General features: G+C 34.9%; 1 protein-coding gene across 1 annotated transcript in view; it reads right to left on the bottom strand.

The window, feature by feature from the left end:
* The window catches only part of CAAP1 (caspase activity and apoptosis inhibitor 1), a gene marked incomplete at both ends in the record, with an annotated part of 28270 nt that extends 10245 nt beyond the window's left edge, over positions 1-18025 (bottom strand). Inside the window, 2 exons of the mRNA XM_084239011.1 lie at positions 13344-13544; positions 17744-18025. Coding sequence (XP_084095137.1) covers positions 13344-13544; positions 17744-18025 — 483 coding nt within the window. The remainder of the gene's footprint in view (positions 1-13343; positions 13545-17743) is intronic.
* Between the last annotated feature and the right edge of the window lie 2552 nt (positions 18026-20577).

The following is a 20577-nucleotide window of genomic DNA, read 5'->3' as shown; positions in this document are numbered from 1 at the left end:
CTTTGCTGTATATTTTGAGAACTTAGATTTTAAAATTCCTTTCTCTTCTAGAACTATGATGTTACCTCAACATCATTTATTATCTGTAGGGAAACACAGCTTCCTTCCCACTGACATATCCTTCAATATCATCAACTTAAACTATATTAATTTAAAATCCCTAAAAAGATATTTAACAGGGCAATTCAAAAATACTAAGATTTCCCTAACGTGTTTGTATTTTTGTTCTTTACATATAAAACTTCAATCCTGACTACTTTATTGCACTATTCAAGACTTAAATTTCATTACAGACATATTTCTGAGAGCATAATCATCTCACATAATAGGCCAGGCTAATACCTGTTCTCATTTTTAGTGTGATTTTATCTACAATAAGGCTTCTCCAAATACAATAATATCTACAAATGGAGATAGCAGTTTAATTCCAGGACTCCATATTACCTTATTTACTCAAAAATGTTGCTCTTGTTAGGTAAGTTGTCCAAATCCATAACATTTGCAAATCATACTGCAATACCTAATAGTTTTAAAATACTGCAAAATTAGAGATGCTAAATTTTTAAACTAACTGCAATACAATATAAATTTGTTCATTTGCTTACCTAGGGGAACTTAGATGACAATCCCAATGCAATACTGTTAACATGGGTATTATATTGTCACAGTTCCTCAATCTCATGTTTATGAAAATTGTTTATACTCCTTCATTTAAAATTTCAAAGTAGTGCAATATCAAAAACTTCTTATAATACGGATTTCCTGTTATTTTTGGTAGCAAACAAAAACTACTGCAAGCAAATAATAAAAGTAAGCAAATCTTTTAAACAGCAGTGAGATCAAAAGAGACTGTGAAGAAAAGCAAGCATTTGAAATATATTACTTAAACAAACAAAGCTGGAATGTGAGATAATATAAAATCATAAAGATAATTTTAGAATTTTTTATTTGTATACAAATACCTATGTGTACTTCTGCATCTTAAAAAATTAGACTGCATAAGAAAATTAACTGACATATGGCATATTAAATTCCACATACATTCTCATATATACATCACATTGAAATTTGGGTTTCTTAGACAATTCTACTATATATACTTTCTAATTTAAAAAAAAAAAATACTAAAAGAGTGTAAGTTGCCCATAAGAAAACCTACTGAAATTTTCATATATCTTTAATGATATAAAATTGTTCTATGTATACCTATTTGAATATTTTGGCTCTTCAAAATTGGGAAAAAGAGGCAAAAGCTTACATTCCAGTTGATAAGACAAAATGATATAATTGGTTCCAAAGCCAACCTTTGGATTTTATTTATTTTATTTCCCCTTCATTCGATTTTTTTATAGATACTTTGCACATTACCATTCAGGCAAATGAAGTGCTCTGTGACACACTGAAAAAATAAACATACCATGCAAAAAAAGAGTAATTATACATAATCCAATTAATTTCTTGCTCTCAGGAAAAGTTGCTTGATCTGATCTGATTTTTCAAGCAACTCAGAAATCCAGATATTGTTGTGTTCTTTAGTTTTTTAAGTGTTGGAAAGCATTTGGAAAAAAATTAACTTTTAGATCAAACAAATTATCTCTATAGTTCGAGACAAACAATTTGAACTTTAGCTTATGTCTAGGTTTTAATCAAGAACCTTGCCTTAGTTTTCCATAGTCATTATAACAAATGGTCACAAATTTAGTGACATTGAGGCAACATGAATTTATTCTTTGATAGTTCTGGAGGTAAGAAATATGAAATGGGTTTTAGGACACTATTATCAAGGTGCAGGCAATGCTGCATTTCTGGAGGCACCAGGAGAGAATCCATTCTTTCTCTGTTGTTCATTCTTGAGATTTTTCTACATAGTTGGTTATGTACTATGGTCTGAATGTTTGTGTCTCCTACTAAGTTCATATATTGAAATCCTAAACCTCAAAGATGATGGTATTAGGTAGTGTCTTCTGGAAGGTGATTAGGGCCCCATGGGATTATAACTGTTCAGAAAAAGATTTTACAAATCTCAAAGCCCCTTCTGCAATGTGAGAATACAAGAATTCTACAACCTAGATGAGTACTCTCACCTGACTATACTGGTACTCTGATCTCAAACTTCAAGCCTCCACAACTAAGAATAAACTTTCACTGTTTATAAACTACCCAATCTGTGGTATTTTGTTAAAGTAGCTCCAACAGACCTTAGTATGCTTTCTGCAAACCGAGACAGCTCTCCCATACCCCTCCCACCTTTCTAATCTATAGCCTTTTATTTCTTTTTCTTGCTTTATTGCACCTGTTAGAACTGCCAGAGCAGTGAACAGGCTTGATGAGAGTAAATATTCTTGGTTGTTCCTAACTTAGAAAGAAAAGATTAGCCATTCATATTTACATATGCCATTACCTACATACTTCTGTTTTTTTTTAAGTTTATTATGTTGCTCTTTATTAATTTATTGAATTGCATATACAATTCACTTATTTTTAATTATTTGTGCATTAATAATATATATTTAAGGCTAAAGGTTCATTCTCAGTACTACTTTAGCTGCATCCTATAAAACTCATTAGGTTAGCATATGATTTCTTAGTTTTCTGGTAGTTTCTAATTATTTAAACTAAAAGTTGTTGAATTTTAAACTGTGTAGATGGTGAAATTCCTCAACCATTTTTTGTTTCAGTTTAGTGCTCTAAAATCAGGTAATTTTTTCTTTATGTATTTTATTGACATTTTATGACCAAGAATCATTATGAATATTCTATAGGAGGTATCAATATATTATTTTCATAGTACAGATATGATGTATATCAATTACTGCTTTTAGGATATTTAATATTCTTACTTTTTCATCCATATGATCTCTCATGAGACAGAAAAGACAAAATCAAGCTCCTACTACTCATATACTTCCTCCTATTTTAAATAATTCCTGTAGTTTTTGCTTTAAAAAGCTACACAGAGGAAGTATACATACATATGGATAAGTGAATCAGATATGAGGTATACATCTGTTAGATCTTCTATGTGAATTTCACATTTTATTACTATAAATTTCCTTTATTTCCTCATGTAAATCTTTTTGCTCTGAATTCAACCTAGACGGATTTTAGTATTATTCCATCTAGTATACAAATCCCTCTTTCAGACCTTTTGTTTTGTTACTGACTTTGACACATGTTAACATTATGTGTGTCAAATTAGAACAAAATTTTTCAAATGAATAATTATTCAAATGAATAATTCTTTCTATTTTACTTTATGGTTTCTGGGTTTTTAAACTTATTTAAAAACCTCTTCCACCCTCCTCACCCCCCATATAGATTACACAAATCATATTTCTATTTTTTTCAGGACATGACTGTCTTCTAATAAGATCATAAGATTTTCCGTTTACTGTTAAATGTATGAATGTATATCACAGTTTTTTGTAGGTATTGTGAAAAGATTATTTTTTTCTAATTTGCAATGTTGGCTAATTTTATGTGTCAACTTGACTGAGCTAAGGAATGCCTGACAGCTGGTAAAATGTTACTTTTGCATGTCTGTGAGAATGTCCCTGGAAGAGATTAGTATTTGAACTGGTAAAATGGGTGGATGACCCGCCCCATGAGGGTGGTCATCATCTAATCCTTTGAGGACTGGGACAGAAAAAACAGAGGAATGGCAAACCACTGGCACTCCTGGTTCTTTGGCTTTTGGAGTCAGACTGGGACTTACACCATCACTTCTCCCACCCCCCACCATTCTCTAAGCTTAAGACTCAGGCTCAGTTAAACTACCAGCTTTCTTGGTTGTCTTCTTTAGAGATGGCAGATTATGGAACTTCCTGGCATTCATAACTACATAAACCAATTTATATAATAAATCTCTTCTTTTACATATTTTCATACAGTTGATCCTTGAACAATGCAAGTTAGGAGCCTTGATCCCCTATGCAGTCAAAAATTCACATCACTTTTGACCCCCCAAAAAGTTAACTACTAATAAATATCCTGCCGTCCAGCAGAAGCCAGACTGGTAACATAGACGATTATCACATAATTTGTATATGTACATGCACTATATACTGTATAATACAACAAAGGAAGAAAAAAAAAGTCAGGAAAATACATTTACAGTACAGTAGTATATTTATTGATAGCATAAGTTTCTATCACCTGCTATATGTTAGAGGACCTACACAGATGAAACCCATGTTGTTCCAGGGTCAACTATATTACCTTACTGGTTCTATGTCTCTAGAAAACCCTGACTAATACATTTCTTTAGACATGCTTCTATTAGAAGAGAGAAAAGTTGTTGGATTTTTTTAACACTCTTCTTAAAGTCCATCTTATCTCCAAGTCCATCCAATATCTCTCAGGTGTTTCAGATTTATAATCTTATAAACTAGAGACCTAATTTTGATTTTTCTTTTCTAAAACTTATCAATCAGTCCCTCCCCAACTTTGCTACCTGTTTTTTGCATGCATGTAATTTTTGTCCGCTAGACACCCTACAGTCCCCTACCCCCACAAATGAATGTTAAAAATGAATGCTCATAACATGCTTCCTGTCCAGGTCCTCACTTTAATTCACCAATCAGTAGTTTAGTCTGATCAGATGGCTTTTATCATGTCTAAGTAGTTTTCTACTATGTCTCTTTTTATATACAGCTTCTATTAGAAATGAGTGCTGAATATTATTAAAGGACTTTTTAGCATCTACTTATCTGACCATGTAATTTTTCTCCTTTAATATGCTAATATGAATTATGCTAATACATTTTCTAATTAAGTCTCTTTACAATTCCTGCAATAAATCCTACATGGTCAGTAGTGTAATTGATACATTGTTGAATTCTATATTCTAACACTGTACCTATAATTTTTATATATTCACAAGTGAGATGGGCTATAATCCCACACACACATTTTTAACATTACTTATGAGATTTTGGGTATTAATATTATGCAGAAGTAATATGAAGACCTTTTCTTAGAGCCCAGACTAATTTAAATAACACAGGTGTAATTTGTTTGAAAACAATAGTAAATGGCATTTATTGAATTTTTTATTAGCTGTAAACATATTACATTTATTGATTTATGCAATTCTGTTCGTGAATCTACTTTTGAGCAGTGCTTTTTCAGGAGGAAACCTTTACTCTCCTTTCCAATTTCTTCTTTGTTAACCTTTTCCTGTTTTCTACTTTTAGCAGGGTTCTATTTCGTTAATTTGTATTTTGACAGAAAACCATCCCTTTGTTAGTTTCAAGTTTGTTAATAAATTGCTGCGTGTGCATTCTCATTATTCTTTTAAGCTCACAATTGTCTGTGGTTATCTCTTCTTCCTTCCTAATCTTAATTATAATTGCTGTCTACTTCTTTCTTTAATCAGACCTAATGTGACCAGTCTTTACAAAGTCCAAGTTTATGAACTTAATGATGCTTTTTTTTTGTTTTCTATTTCGTTATTTTTAGTTCTTACTTTCATTGTTATTATATATTTCCAACCTTTTTTAGATGTTAGTTTTCTAATTCCTTTAAAATATGATTAAGTTCCTGGTCTAATCATTGAGCTTTAATCTATCAAACCTAAACCTTCCCTTTAATCTCAGTTTTGTGATATTAACAATCATATTGAACACATGATCTCCAAACTATATCTGGATTCTATTAGAATCAATCAATCAGTTAAAATATATAAATATACTATAAGATGTCATCAAATTCAATAAACTAGAAGAAATGGATCAATCCTAGAAACAAGCAACGTTAGAGGAAAAGTTTTAAATCACTAATCAAATCCCTCTCAACAAACAAAAACTTAGGACTAGAAAGCTTCACTCGTGATTTCTACCAGTCAAAGAAGAATTAATACTGATCCTTCTTAAACTACGTGAAAAAAACAGAAGAGGTGAGAACTCTTCCAAACTCATTTTTATGAGGCCACTATTACTCTGATAGCAAAACCAGATAAGGATGTCAGAATAAAAAAAGAAAATTGCAGGCCAATATTCTTGATGAACATAAATTAAAAAAATTCTTAACAAAATGTTAGGAAAATAAATTCCACAATACAGGGGAAAAGGGCTTCCCTGGTGGCACAGTGGTTGGGCGCTGGGCTACAAGGCTGCCCACAGCCTCTGCAGCACCGGTTCAATCCCCGGCCACAGGTGAGGGTCCCACATGGAGCGCAGACTTCTGCCACGCCGCTGCTCCCCTCAGCAGCGTATTTTGTCCGTCTGCCTGCTCTGCTCCCCACTCTGGTGAGTTCTCTCACCCTCCCGTGCTTCTGACTGTACCCAGTGCTTGTATAAATTAATTAATCTTAAAAAAATAAAATAAAATAAAATAAATACATGGGAAAAAACATACACCATATTTAAGGGGATTTATATCAACCAGGTATGCAAAGATGGATAGTTCAACATCCAATCAATAAATGTAATACAACACATGAACAGAAGCTTAAAAAATCAACCCTTAACAGATGTATAAAAATAATTTGACAAAGTTCAATATCCATTTGACATATCATATGACAACTACTCTCAACAAAGTATCAACCGAGGAAACATGCCTAAACATAATAAAGGCCATATATAACAAAACCACACAGCTAACATCTCACACAGTAGTAAAAAGCTTACAACTTCTCCTCTAAGACCAGGAACAAGACGAAGATATTCTCAAAACTCAAAGAGGCAAAGCAATCTTGAGGAAGAAGAACAAAGGGATATTATCACATGCTCTGATTTCACTTTTATTAAACATAGTATTAGAAGTCCTAGTCAGAAACAGTCGGCAAGGGGCCTCCCCTGGGGGCGCAGGCAGTTGAGTGCCACGCTAGTTCGATTCTGGCTGGCCGGGAGGATCCCACATGGCAAGACAGACCTCTCCTGTCATGCCCGCTGCTCCTGTCAGCAGTGTATTTTGTCAGTCTGCCTGTTCTGTTCCCCACTCTGTCTCTGGTGAATCCTCTCACCCTCCCGTGCATCTGGCCTGTACCCCAGTTCTTGTACAAAATAAATAAAAAGAAAGTCTTAAAAAAAAAAAATAGTAGGCAAGAAAGAAAAGGGTTCCACGCGGAAAGAAGTAAAACTATCACTATTTATAAGTAGCTTAATAATACATATGGAAAACCCTAAAGACTTCAACAAAAACCTTTCCGAATAAACAAATTCTATAAAGTTGCAGGATACAAAATGAACACGCAAAAATCTACTGTGTTTCTATACATTATTAACAACTATCAGAAAGAAAAATTAATAACCCCATTTAAAGTCTTATCAAGGGGGCCTCCCCGGTGGTGCAGACGGTTGAGCACAGAGCTGTGAAGCTGTCCGCAGCCTCTGCAGTGACGGTTTGATCACCGCTGACCTCAGAGCAACCCACATGGCAAGCAGACCTCTCCTGTCTTGCCTGCTGCTCCACTCAGCAGTGTATTTCATCAGTCTGCCTGTTCTATTCCCCACTATGTCTCTGGCTAATCCTCTCACCCTCCCATTCATCTGGCCTGTACCCCGGTTCTTGTATAAATAAAGAAAACCTCAAAAAAAACCTCTAAAAAAATTAAAAAAAAAAATCTTATCAAAAAGAATAAATCTAGGAATAAATTTAACCAGAGATTGAAAGTCCTGTAAACTGAAAACTGTAAGACATTAATCAAAGAAAATGAAAATATAACAAACGGAAAGACATTCTGCGCTCATGGCTTGGAATGATCTGATATTGTTAAAACGCTCGTACAACCCAAGCAATTCAAGCAATTCTTATCAAAATTCCAATTATTCACAGAAAAAAAAAATTCTAAAATTTCTATGGAACAAAAAAACCCCAGAGTCAAAGCAATTGAGAAAAAAAAACTGAATACACTCTGGTTTCTAACTATATCACAAACTGTAGTTCTGTGATTGTATGATTTTTCTCTATTGGTTTGTATTTAAACAACTTGATTTTTCAGGATAATGACTTAAGTGTCCAGTTATAACTAATCTCGTCATCGATTCACCTACTTAATTTAGAATTATTTTTCAGTTTCTGAAATTATATTTGTTCTAAATGTATTTTTTTAAGAGTTTTCATTCATTAGTTCCCTGAAGTTTTCTTTCCTGTATTCTATAAATTCTATAAATTCTGTGCTCCACAGACTCTTCCTGTGCTACTTATTCCACTTAGATTTCCTATTTCAAGTTAGAGAATTCCAGGCCTCGCTGGTGGCGCAGCGGTTGAGCGCTGGGTTACAAAGCTGCCAGCAGTCTCTGCGGCGCCGGTTCGATCCCCGGCTGCTCCCAGGCCACCGGAGGAGGGTCCCACATGGCGCGCAGACCTCTCCTGCCGCCCGCTGCTCCCCTCAGCAGTGTACTTCGGTCCTTCTGCCTGCTCTGCTCCCCGCTCTGGCTCTGGTGAATTCTCTCACCCTGCCGCGCTTCTGACTATACCCAGTGCATGTATAAACAAAACAAACAAACAAATAAATAAATAAGTAAAACATGCCTCTAAAAAAAAACAAAACAAAAAAATCAAGTTAGAGAATTCCTATAATCGTCCCCTGCTTACTGTAATTGACTATTCCCTCATATTCCAGACAGGTCAGACTACTGGCATCGATCAGAAAGGGGAAAATCAACATGCAATAAAAACATGGGAACTGTTAGCACTAAGCACCAAATATATTAGCCAACAATCTGTTAAGCAAAGGAAGGAGGTTTCTGTGGGTCTGCCCATCAGTTCAATTTCCCTGTATAAAAATTAACAGGACTGAATCAACTCTAAGCACAAAACAAACAGGAAGATATCAAACACACCAATGAAACACAAAGGATTCTGCCAACTGAGTCCTCTTAAGAGGCCTCCTAAGGCATGGAAGGACAAATCACTGCCTTGACTCTGTGCCTCAGATTTTGCTCAATACATTGAAGAGAATAAGGTTCCCTATCTATAGTCTCTCCTGCATATCAAAAGGTAACTGAAAATCTCAGATCCTCTTCCTTTCAGGGGCACAAATCATTTTTGGGCCTTACTCTTCTATCTATAAAATGATGATGCTAGTACCATCTACTTCACATGGCTGTTGTACAAATCCAATGAATGAATGAAGTCAAATTAAGTAATTATAACAGTGTCTGGCATAAAATGCTCAGTAAGTGTTAACTCTTATTTTTATTTTGGCATCTTTGGCCAAACAATTTGTTTTTTCTTTTGAGAAATGCCTGTATTCTCAAATAATTCAAAAGAATCTCAATGATCTGGCACTTACCAAACCAACAGTGGCTATTAAGCCAATTTTTGATACTATTAGTGACTATTCAATCACCTCACTGCAGCATTAAAAAAAGTTAACATGGGCCTCCCCGGTGGCACAGTTGTTGAGTGCTGGGTTGCGAAGCTGCCCGCAGCCTCTGCAGTGCCGGTTCGATCCCCGGCCACCGGAGGAGGGTCCCACATGGAGCGCAGACCTCTCCTGCCGCCCCGCTGCTCCCCTCAGCAGTGTACTTTGGTCCCTCTGCCTGCTCTGCTCCCCGCTCTGGCTCTGGTGAATTCTCTCACCCTTCCGCACTTCTGACTGTACCCAGTGCTTATATAAACAAATAAATAAATAAATCTTTAAAAAAAAAAAAGTTAACATGACCTATCTCATAAGCACATTAAAGTGTTTTTTCATGATAGTCACTTTAAATCTATTCTTCATTTTTTTCCATTAGATAAATGGAAAAGAAGTCAAACATTGTGAGATCATAACATCTCATAAAAGATTTAAATTTCTAATCTCACTGGGTAGCCAATAAATGGTTTAGAAGTAGAAAAGATAACATTAGTATTCCGGTGTGAAAAACACTAGCCTTGACAACATTTCAAAAGCTGGGAAAAATTAATTGAATAAAGGCAAAATAAGTGTAATCAAGCAAAAGTTCAATTCAGAATTCTCTAAGTAACATCAAGAAACAAAATGATCAATTTAGATAATTTAAGAATTTTTTAGGTGCTAGAAAGTGACAAGCCTTGTAAATGATTAACTAGCTGAAATAGATTAGTTACTACAATAATTTAAAGCCAAGAATTTTGAAGGGAAACCAATATGTAAAGTTTCTATTCCGTAGTTAAGTATAAATCGCCCTATGACACCCACATGTGTCCAAATGGGATGACCAAAAATTACTAATTATGAAGCATCCAAGCAATAAGAGTTCTTTAATGCTTCAGTTCAAGTAGAATACATGATAGCTTTTACAGTTTTAATATGAAATCAACTAGTCTGTCTTTTGTGACATTTACCCATTAGTATTATGTTATTTTACATTCCTTTTTTACCCCCACAATACAGGTTTTTTTCTTCCCCCCCTCGGGTGTATATTCACCAATGTACTACTTATTTATGCGAAGTACTTCCTCTGTTAGTTTATTCTTATTTGTGCTACCACTCTTTACAGAGAGATACAAAACAGTCTTTGCAACAACAAAAAATAATTATATTAGCCAAAATCATCAATGAATGCTAAAATTAGTGGGTCAAAGTTTGATGAATCATGGCAGGATAGAATAATCTAGAGGGAAAATAGCACATGTCTCCTTGATTAGTCAGCATCCCAAAATTTTAGGCATTTTTTATCACTATAACAATTAAATTATCTGTACCAATATAAAATGAACCATCTCATCCATGAAATTTAGACAAAAGTTTCAAAAATTGAAACTGTTATCAAAAGTTTCCATTTTTTTCCTTCATTTATGATGATAAAGCTAAAATCCACATAAAGTTCCAAAAGAAATATGCACATTGCTCAGTATACAGAAGAATCAGTGAGGTAAGTGTTCTAAGCTATTTACTCCTGGTGGAGTAAGTACTTAATATATAGTGGATACCGCTGACAGTATACGCAAATTCTGAATGAGACATAATTCCACTTCAAGGTGGCATTGCTGTTGTCCTATATTTATGACTAGGAGTTTAAGAAAATTATCTTAATCCTCAAAGCAATTAACTCTATCCTTATATAAACCAAAATGACCAATAATTACAAGTAAACAAATCAATTCTTCTACACTGTTGAAATGGTTCATATAAATAAACACCAGAAAACAATCACATTCTTGAGGTAAGGAATAACAAAGAAATTTTGAAATGAAAATGAAAGTTTTACTTACTGATTGACTACATCAGATCCCATCTTAGAGCCATCATCTGCCTCCTCTTCCACATCAGAGTCCATACCATTGTCACCTTATAAATAAAATAAAATAAAACTGAAAGCATGCTCATAGAACAGTTAAAATCATTATAAAAAAGGTTGTTATCTTTAAAAATTATGCAGTTCAAAGAACTTTATAGTTGTTGAAAGATGACACTTTTAATTGCTTGTATTTAAAATGAGTTTTTAATGACTATTAGGTATTTCTTATTGCCTCCCTGTTATCTATTACTTAAATGCACTCACAAACACACAGAAGAGTGTGTATATATACTTTCAGATTATACACATATGTATACATCTTATGCCGATTACAAATTCCATTAAACATTTTATTTAAAAAGATATCTGTAGAAATTGAAAGTCTCCATTCTTGTTGCTTCTCTTATGATGCTAAAGCTCAAATCCTTGTAAAGCTACAAAAGCAAAAAAATACCTAAAAATCCAAAATTCTACAGGTGATAGTATCATAAAGAGGAGTGATATTTCAGACAAAAATATAAATGTTGGCAAATTGTAAGAAATTCTTCTAATTCTGCATCCACTTCTCATTAGAGCAAATAGGTAACCAAAAGTAATAAATATAAAGAAAACAATAAAAAATTATAATTATGAAGTTAATTTTCTATAGCACTTTGGGTAAACATTTTATTTCGATTTTTTACTGTGTATAAACTTATACTCTAACCTGTATGCTTGATTTGGAAAATAGTATGCATAAATCATCAAAAAGTCCATTTGTAAAATGCTATTCTAATATGTGAGTTATATTTCTTAGCACAAATAGAAGTAAAAATACTTTTCAGTGATTACTCAATAATGAAAAATAAATAAATTTCAAGGAAAAAATATATATACCTAAGATTTTGCTGAACATAGTGTTTACTAATGTTATCAAAATGTAGAAATATGTATTCTTACCCTCAAGAATCTTCAAGATTTTTTTTTCAGATAGCAGCTCTAACTGTTCTTGACATAGTTTTTTAATTTCTTCTATTGAACAGTTCTAAAGAAAATGAATTTTAAAAACGCATTTATGTAACATAGCACTAATGTAACTAGAAAACAGCAATCCAAAAAAAGTTTGGTTAGTAAAATCTTACATTAAAACCACATAAATTCTTTTATGGGCTGATATCTGCAAAACTACTAGTTAACATGTGAACATTATACTTGATAGAGTTAATGGGAAATGAATTTAAAGAATGAACTAAAGAGTAAGTCAGGTTCCAATGTCCATATATTGTTTAATAGCAGCCTATTTGTGCTAGGTAACTACTCTAAAGGTTTAAATATTCAAGTCCTTGTTCTATACATCCTAAATATATGATGCTTGGTTTAGCTTGTCTAAACCCAATTTCCACAATTGCAAAATTTAAGTACCATGTACTTCTCTGACTAATTTTCAGAAGTATATGAAATATTTGTAAATTAATGAAATATAAGCTCTTGGGTTTTCAGAAAAGTCATGACAGACACATTTTTTTTTGAAAAACATAGAAAAAATATGTCATGACTTTTCCAACAACCCAATACATCACTATGTATTGTTCTACAGCAATACATTATTTCTTTTTTTAAAAAATATTTATTTATGCATACAAGAGCTGGGGTACAGGCCAAGGTACCGGGGGGTGAGAGGATTCACCAGAGACAGAGTGGGGAGCAGAACAGGCAGACTGACCGAAACACACTGCTAAGGGGAGCAGCAGGCGAGACAGCAGAGGTCTGCTGTGCCACGTGGGTTGCTCCCTGGCCGGCCGGGGATCGAACTCATGCTGCGGAGGCTACAGATTGCTTCACAGTGCTGTGCTTAAACCCTTGCGCCATCAGGGTGGCCCAGCAATACATTATTTCTTAAAGCACCAGAGTCATCAGTGCTCCTACTTACTAGTAATGCCTGCATTCAATAAAATTATTTTCAGAGGGTCAATAAATTCTTACCTAAATACAGTAAATTACCCCTTTCATCCTTGACAAATTTATAAATATACAATGCCATTTGCAGTTTTCCAAAATCCTTTTTTATATGTTTTTGAAGTAGCCTGTTTTAGTTGAAAACACTAATTATAATCTGCATTAAGTAAAATGAGTGCCACAGAAAAAAATATGCCACATATTTTACATGTGTCTAATCATGTGGAAAGTCTGGTAGTGTATGTCATGAAGTACCTTTAACACATCAGGAAGCATCTTCTGTAACTTCTTTTCTCCTATGATACAGAAACACTGTTGAAGCATTTCTTTTTTGTCAGATATATAGAAACTAACTGGCTTTAATGACACGGTCAGGTCCAGTCCACCTTCCTCAAGGTCACTGTGCTCTGCCAAGAACAATTCTTTTTCCAAAGCTGGCAAAAGATATTTGGTTTCCTAAAATTAAAAGAGATTAAAAAATAATTAAATAATACTACTTAAAATGTATGGGATATGTAAATAATTTTTAGACTTCAATTTCATATATTCTTTATTAAACATTTCCAAATTCCGTGTTTGCATGGATTGTTTATCTAAACCCAAAGGGAAAAATATTTAATTGCTCAATTTTTTTTTATTTTTATATTCCCCATACAATACAATTGCACCCCTCTTATTTTGACCCCAAACCCTCCTTTCCCTGCCCCCACCCCCATAGTGTGTCTCTGGTTTACAGTTGTTTGGTTTTTTTTATTTTTTCTTTCTTATAGTTATTCTTTTAATTGCTCAATATTTTTTATCTTACTCTCCACATTGTAATAAGCTCAGTAAATTGATAGAAAGTGAAAAAATAATATAATATCTTAGAACACAATAATTAAAATATACTCAATACTTAATATTTTCCTACAATTTTTAGACTTCTAAAGAATTAAAATATTTCCCTAGTAGACTATTCACTCACAAATAATACGCATGCATCATCAATCTTTTAAAATACATATAAGGAAATGGGATAGCAATATAAATCACAAATATTACATAATAAAGTACTACTGCCTACCGGGAACTAGTATCATTTTTAAAACTGCTACATAATTTGATAAAATTCAAACACACAATTTAAGACGTTTATATCAATTCCTCCTATCTCCTAAATTTACACTATATCACCAACTCTACTGCCATAATTCTAGTCCAAGATATACCATAATAATTTCCCTAGATCATTTCACAGTCACTTAACTAGACTCCCTACAGCTAACATAAGGTATCTCCAATTTGTTTTGTATGACATCCAATAACTTTCCACTGCTCTTTGGGTAATAGAGCCAATCTGGGTCTTCATGTTCATTGTTCATGCTACAAACAACATGGATTTCTTTGAATTACTCAAATATAACCTATTCTCCCCTCATCTCATTAAGGCAGGATTTTCATACCGCTGTCTACGACAGTCTTTCCTCCCCATCTCCCATTCTACACTGTACTTTCAAGATTAACAAATTCAGATATCGATTCAAAAATTATTTCCTTGGAAAAATCACCCTGAATGATATATACAGGTAGGTTTCTTTGCTATATTTTCTAGTAAAATTGTTTTAAAAGCAGGTTAAAAACAGGCATTTTTTTTTAAATACTATAATTAAATGAAAAAGTAAGATTGGCTCTTATTCTGATGGCTTTTAAGGCATTTCAAGTGTTAGTGAGGATGTAGAGAAAATGGAATTCTCATTCACTGCTAACAGGAAATAAAATGGTGTAGCTGCTCTGCAAAACAATTTGACAGTTTCTCAAAGAATTACAAAATAACTCAATAATTCCATTCTTAGATAATATAAGCCAGGGAAAATGCAATCTTATATGTGCACAAAAGCTTGTACACACATGTTCACAGCAGCATTATTCATAATTGCCAAAAGGTAGAAACAATCCAAATGTCGCTCAAGTGATAAATGATGAGAAAAACAAAGTGTGACATAGCCCTACAGGAAATTTAATCAGTCACAAAAAAAGAATGAAGTACTGATATGTGTTACAATATGGATGAACTTTGAAAAAACATTACACTAAGTGAAAGAAACCAGTCACAACATGAGTTATATATTTCCATTCATACAAAATGTCCAGACCAGGGAAATACATACAACTGTAGTGACAGGAAGTAGATTATTGGTTGCTTAGGTAAGGAACCAGATGGGAGAGTATTAGCTATAAGGGTTTCTTTGCAGTGTGATAAAAAGATTTTTAAATTGACTATAGTGATGGTTGCACAACTCTTTCAATATTTACAACTACTGAACAGCACACTGATTTATACCTTTATAAAATTACTACCAAAAATGTTGTAATAGGGAACTCAATATACAACAGATACAATGGCATGCTCAAGAATTCTAAGATGCAATCTACAGTCCCAAATATAGTGACATCTTCTAAACAAATAAACTTAGTTCTCATTCTAAATAGTGTTTAATTATGACACAAAATAACTATGTTGGAGGCCTCCCTGGTGGCACACAGGATTAAGCACAGCATTATGAAATAGTCCCCAGTCTCTGCAGCAGGAGTCCGATCGCCTGCCAGCCAGGGAGCTACCAATATGGCACAGCAGACCTCTCCTGACTTGCTCACCTGCTCTCCTCAGCAGTATATTTCTAGTCAGTCTGCCTGTTCTGTTCCCACTCTGCTTCTGGTGAATCTTCTCACCCCTCAAACCTCTGGCCTGTACCCAGCTCTTGTATGAATAAATAAATCTTTTAAAATAAAAATAACTGTTGAATTCCAGCTGTGCCTAACAAACAAAACATATAGGGTCTATTACAGTACTTCAAGGAGAATTCAATGTGACTTACTTATCTATGACTTAATATTAAATTATGTATCTCAACAGAATGACATAAAAGCATCTGATAAAGTTCACATCCCTTGGGGAACTAGTAACTGAACATAATTTCCCTAACTTGATAAAAGGCATCTTTCAGATGGCAAATATACTTATTAATGGAACATTTGAAATGGTCCCACTATAAAAAGGATTGGGAAAAATATACCTACTATCACTGCTTCCATGCAATGCTACATTAAAAGTCTTAGATAATACAAAAGAACAAAGAATAAGAAATACTAATACTGAAGAAGAGGAGGCAAAACTCCCTGTTAGTAGCAATTTTCTAAGAATCAGTTTGAAACTAATAATTAACAGTGAGGCTACATACAAGAAAATACACAGAAATAAACAGTTGTTTATGCTTTCATTAACTGCCAATTTAAATATGTATCATTAAAAAGTATTAGAAAAAACAGAATAATTGTATAATCTTGAAATAGAAGAGATCTTGCTAAACACACAAAATTCATAAAGCAATGAAAAAGATTATCTAGTCACTTTGTATAAAATCAAAGTAACATTTGCAAAATATCTTTCATAAGGATTAGAACAAAGACTTTATGCAGAGTGAAAACTTACCAGTAAGAACTTGAGTATCGAACAAAAATATGAGTAGAGGCTGTATATGTGCAATTTACATAAAAAGGAATCAAATGGCAAATTAAAATAGAAAAACATTCACTCTCACTATTAATAAGGAAAGTGTAAATGTAAGCAAATGAAGTAATGATTTTACTCAATAAACTGATAAAAAAATTTTACAGTGGGCATAAAGCAAATTTGCACAAATGGGCATTTTTATATACTACTTGAAATATAAAGCCTTCCTTGGTGAGCATTTGGTGGTTGATACCTACCAAATATTTTTTAACGCATAAACTTGACACAGCAACTTTCATTCTGCGACTTCACTAAAGAAATTCTTGCACAAGATGTTTGTATGGGGGTATTCATTTTCATATTAACTCTGACTGCAATAAAACTGGAAATCTAATATTCAATGAAGACACTATCTTGTAGTCACTAAAAAAAAAAAGTACGACATATAGAAAGTTCCCTCAGCCCTATACAATAATATCAGCCAATTCAATGGAAGGCGAGAGCCATATAACAATATGACTTACGTGGAGACTTTACACATATCTGACAAGAATTAATGAGGAGGTGGTGTATCAAACTATTTGTGGGGAAGTTTAAAAAAAGACAAGTTTTTCCCTTCCAACACTGTATGAGCTTTAAGCATATATTCATGCATTTATTTCACAGTACATAAAATATAAGCACACGATTTTTAAAACTGTGGTATCCTGGCTGGTTGCTGAAACATAAACATCGCTTTTATAGTCAGACAATGGATTCCAATGTAGAAGTTATTAACACTTTTGTGAGTAGGGGGTTAATATTCTTAACCTCTGAAGCTACATTTCCAGCTCTTGCAACGTCAATCATAATCTACTAAAAGGTGAAAACTAAGACCAAAGTAAAGTGTGTCTCGCAAAGGGCACTTAAGGACAGCTCCGGACCCACACGTTTCAGGGAGACAGAGAACAGAGTGAAAAGTGCCCAAAGGAAAACGAGTTAGGTGATAAGCACATCCAGAAACTTGAAGTTCAGGCCCTGGGGACAGGGGGTTTACCGAGATGCAGGTGCTGGGATCTCAAGCACGACTGGAACCTTGGAACTGGAGCTCTAGCAGCGAGCCACAGCGGGCATCCCATCCCACTCTCACAAACCCCTCCCTGCCCGCGACAGAGAGCGCACGCACCTGCTGGAGGGAGCCCGAGATGCTGGAAGAAGAGTCCGTGCTCCTCCGCTTCCTGCGCTCGCTGCGCTCCACGCTGCTCCCACCGCCCGTGACACTCCCAGTGAAGCTGGTGTTACCACAGCAGCTGACGCTGCCACAGCCGCTGGTGCTCCCACAGCCGCTGGTGCTCCCACTGCCGCTGCCGGCGAGGGCCGGTACCACGTCCGGGGCCGCGGGAGCCGCGGCTGCCTCTTGGCTGCTTCGTTTGCGCCGCTTCTCCCGGGAAGACTTCTTTCCGGTCATGATCGCGCCGCCGCGAGCATCCAAGGAAAGCTCGCTGCCTCTGGAGCCACCAAAAGCCCGCTCCGGTGGCGGCCGGCGCTGGCGTCGCAGCTTTTGCGTCACTTCCGGCCTCGTCGCACAGCCTAGAGACGTTTCTGAAGTGGCGGCCCGGACCTACCACGCTATTTCCGCTGGCGCGGACCAATCAGGCTGTTTGCGCGAGCGCGGACGTCAGTTGTTGTTTGCGGAAGAGCTGGCTGCGTTCGTGGTCGGGTTTTGTTTGTTTTTCCACCTGTGCAGAGGACGGAGGTGGAGCTTTACTGTGGTTGTTTGCCTTATTGATTCTGTTTTTTTTCAAACGTTATCGTTAAGCAGTTACGTGGTAAGAGGAACGTAGTTTCCGAACGTCTGTTTTCATTTCTTTCCAATCTTTAAGACACTAAACGTTATAACAAAAAAGAGAATTTAATCATCTGAGTAGATTTTTAGTGACTTTAGGGAATTGTATAGGAAGAGTGTTTTATGCTTCCTTTTTATTCCCAACTAATTGCTATGACATTCTTTTTTCATTTCTAAGGGCGCTTGATTTGAGTAATCTTTCTCCGTTTATTTATTTATTTTTAAAAGATTTATTTATTTTTGCATACAAGAACTGGAGTACAGGCCAGAGGTGTTGGGGAGTGAGAGAATTCACCAGAGACAGAGTGGGGAGCAGAACAGGCAGATTGCCTGAAATACATTGCTCCCCAGTGGGCGAGTCAGGAGAGGTCTGATGCGCCATGTGGGTACCTCCCTGGCCGGGGATTGAACTCATGCTGCAGTGGCTGCGGATAGCTTCATAGGTTTCGTCTTAACTCCTTGCGCCACCAGGAAGGCCCCTCTCTTATTTAACATTCAAATGTCGATGTTTATGTCGTTTTAGAATAATGCAGCTATAAAAGCCTTAAGAAAAAACTTCATTATTTTCCTTATTCTGTACCCCAAATGGAAATTGATGATAGGATGTCAGCTTCTTACTTTCTGAATTCCTTTGAGGAAAGACTGAACCAACTGAAAATGTCACCCATACACTGAAATCTTTTGAAATTTTTGTTCTCATTTATGATCATTTCAGAGTTTTAACTTGCATTCTTCATTTACATGTTGAATACTTTTCCAATGGTGTAACATTATATGTCCTCCTCATTAAGTGGTCTGGTAACAAGTTCAACCATTTATCATCTGAGATTAGTGTGTTGACCTTATAAATGTACATTCATTTTTGTATTGGTGAGATGGGACAGGGGAGCAGGGATAAAATATCTTGTCTTTTCCTTCCTCTCCTCAAAAACTGCCTTTTCGGGAGTCTGAATAATCTTGGTTTTTTGAAGGAGAGGAAAACAAGAGTTTCATGTAGGGAACTGACCAGGGGATTCCCATGCCATTTTTACAAAGAGTTTGCGTCAAGAAGTGCAAAAGAAAAAGCAACTACATGTGAGGGCAGCAATGAAAGAGAAACAGAAAAAAAATTAGGGAGTACTTATGTACTTATGTAATTAAGTATGTACTTATGTAATTAAGTATTTCCTAGATAAAATGCATAACAGACAAGAATTTTGAAAATTGACAATGCATCATGGGTTTGTGTTAGGTTTTGAAGGTTGCGATGTAGGATTTCAGAGCTAAACATAAGCCATCCTAAATTTCAGCTCACTAAGCCATGTTGTACAGTCTGTATTTCCCAGCTATTTATTTTACTAGATAATTGAGTATTGAGTTCTCCTGAAACTGTGCTGCTGTTCACTCATTCATTCAACAAATTTTTACTAAGAAGTATGTAAGAAATTTAAAAAAAATAAAATTTATTGATTTATCATTGTTTTGTAACATTTTTTCAATATTACAGCTTCACAATTCATTATGTGTATATATTTTACAATGGTGCAAAAAAGATACACATATTTCAGATTTGGACTTTTGATTTTATTTCCAGGCAAATGTCACATGGTATAATACTCTGCAGTGATGCAGGAGAGCAGCACTGAGCTGCAGGTCTTCCAGTCAGCCACAGGATCACAACAGTAAATAAACTTCTACTGGTTATTCTGGAGCCTCATCAGAAGAGTGAGAAATTGATGACCCTGTGGCTGTAGCATCCCCATCATCAAGCAATTAATTTTAGTTCAGTGCTTCAAATATTCTTCAGGCTGTGTGCTTTCAGCTGTGTTCATTAATGGTGAGAACCCATATACCCATTGTTTTTCACCTTCAGTACAGTAGTCAATAAATTACACTAGATAGTCAATACTTTTAATATAAAATAGGCTGTTATGCTAAACAAAGTAAGTCAGAAGGAGAAAGATAAATACTGATGGTTTCACTTATATGTGGAATATAGAGAAACCAAACAAAGGGTCAAAGATAAACATTAAAACCAAGGAGAAAGAGAGAAAAATAAAGCTGAGCTGTCCCAATTAAGCTATCTAGTCAAGACCAGTCTAGAGCAAAGTCCTGAGTTCTAAGACTCTAGAGATATGAATGAACCCAACCAATATCAGCAAATCCCAATCTTGTAACTCCTGAGCTTAATGAAT

The sequence above is a fragment of the Talpa europaea genome, assembly GCF_964194135.1.
Source record: "Talpa europaea genome assembly, chromosome: 7".
Taxonomy (NCBI): Eukaryota; Metazoa; Chordata; class Mammalia; order Eulipotyphla; family Talpidae; genus Talpa; species Talpa europaea.
The sequence above is the reverse complement of the archived record's forward strand: the minus strand, read 5'-3'. Positions and strand labels throughout refer to the sequence as shown.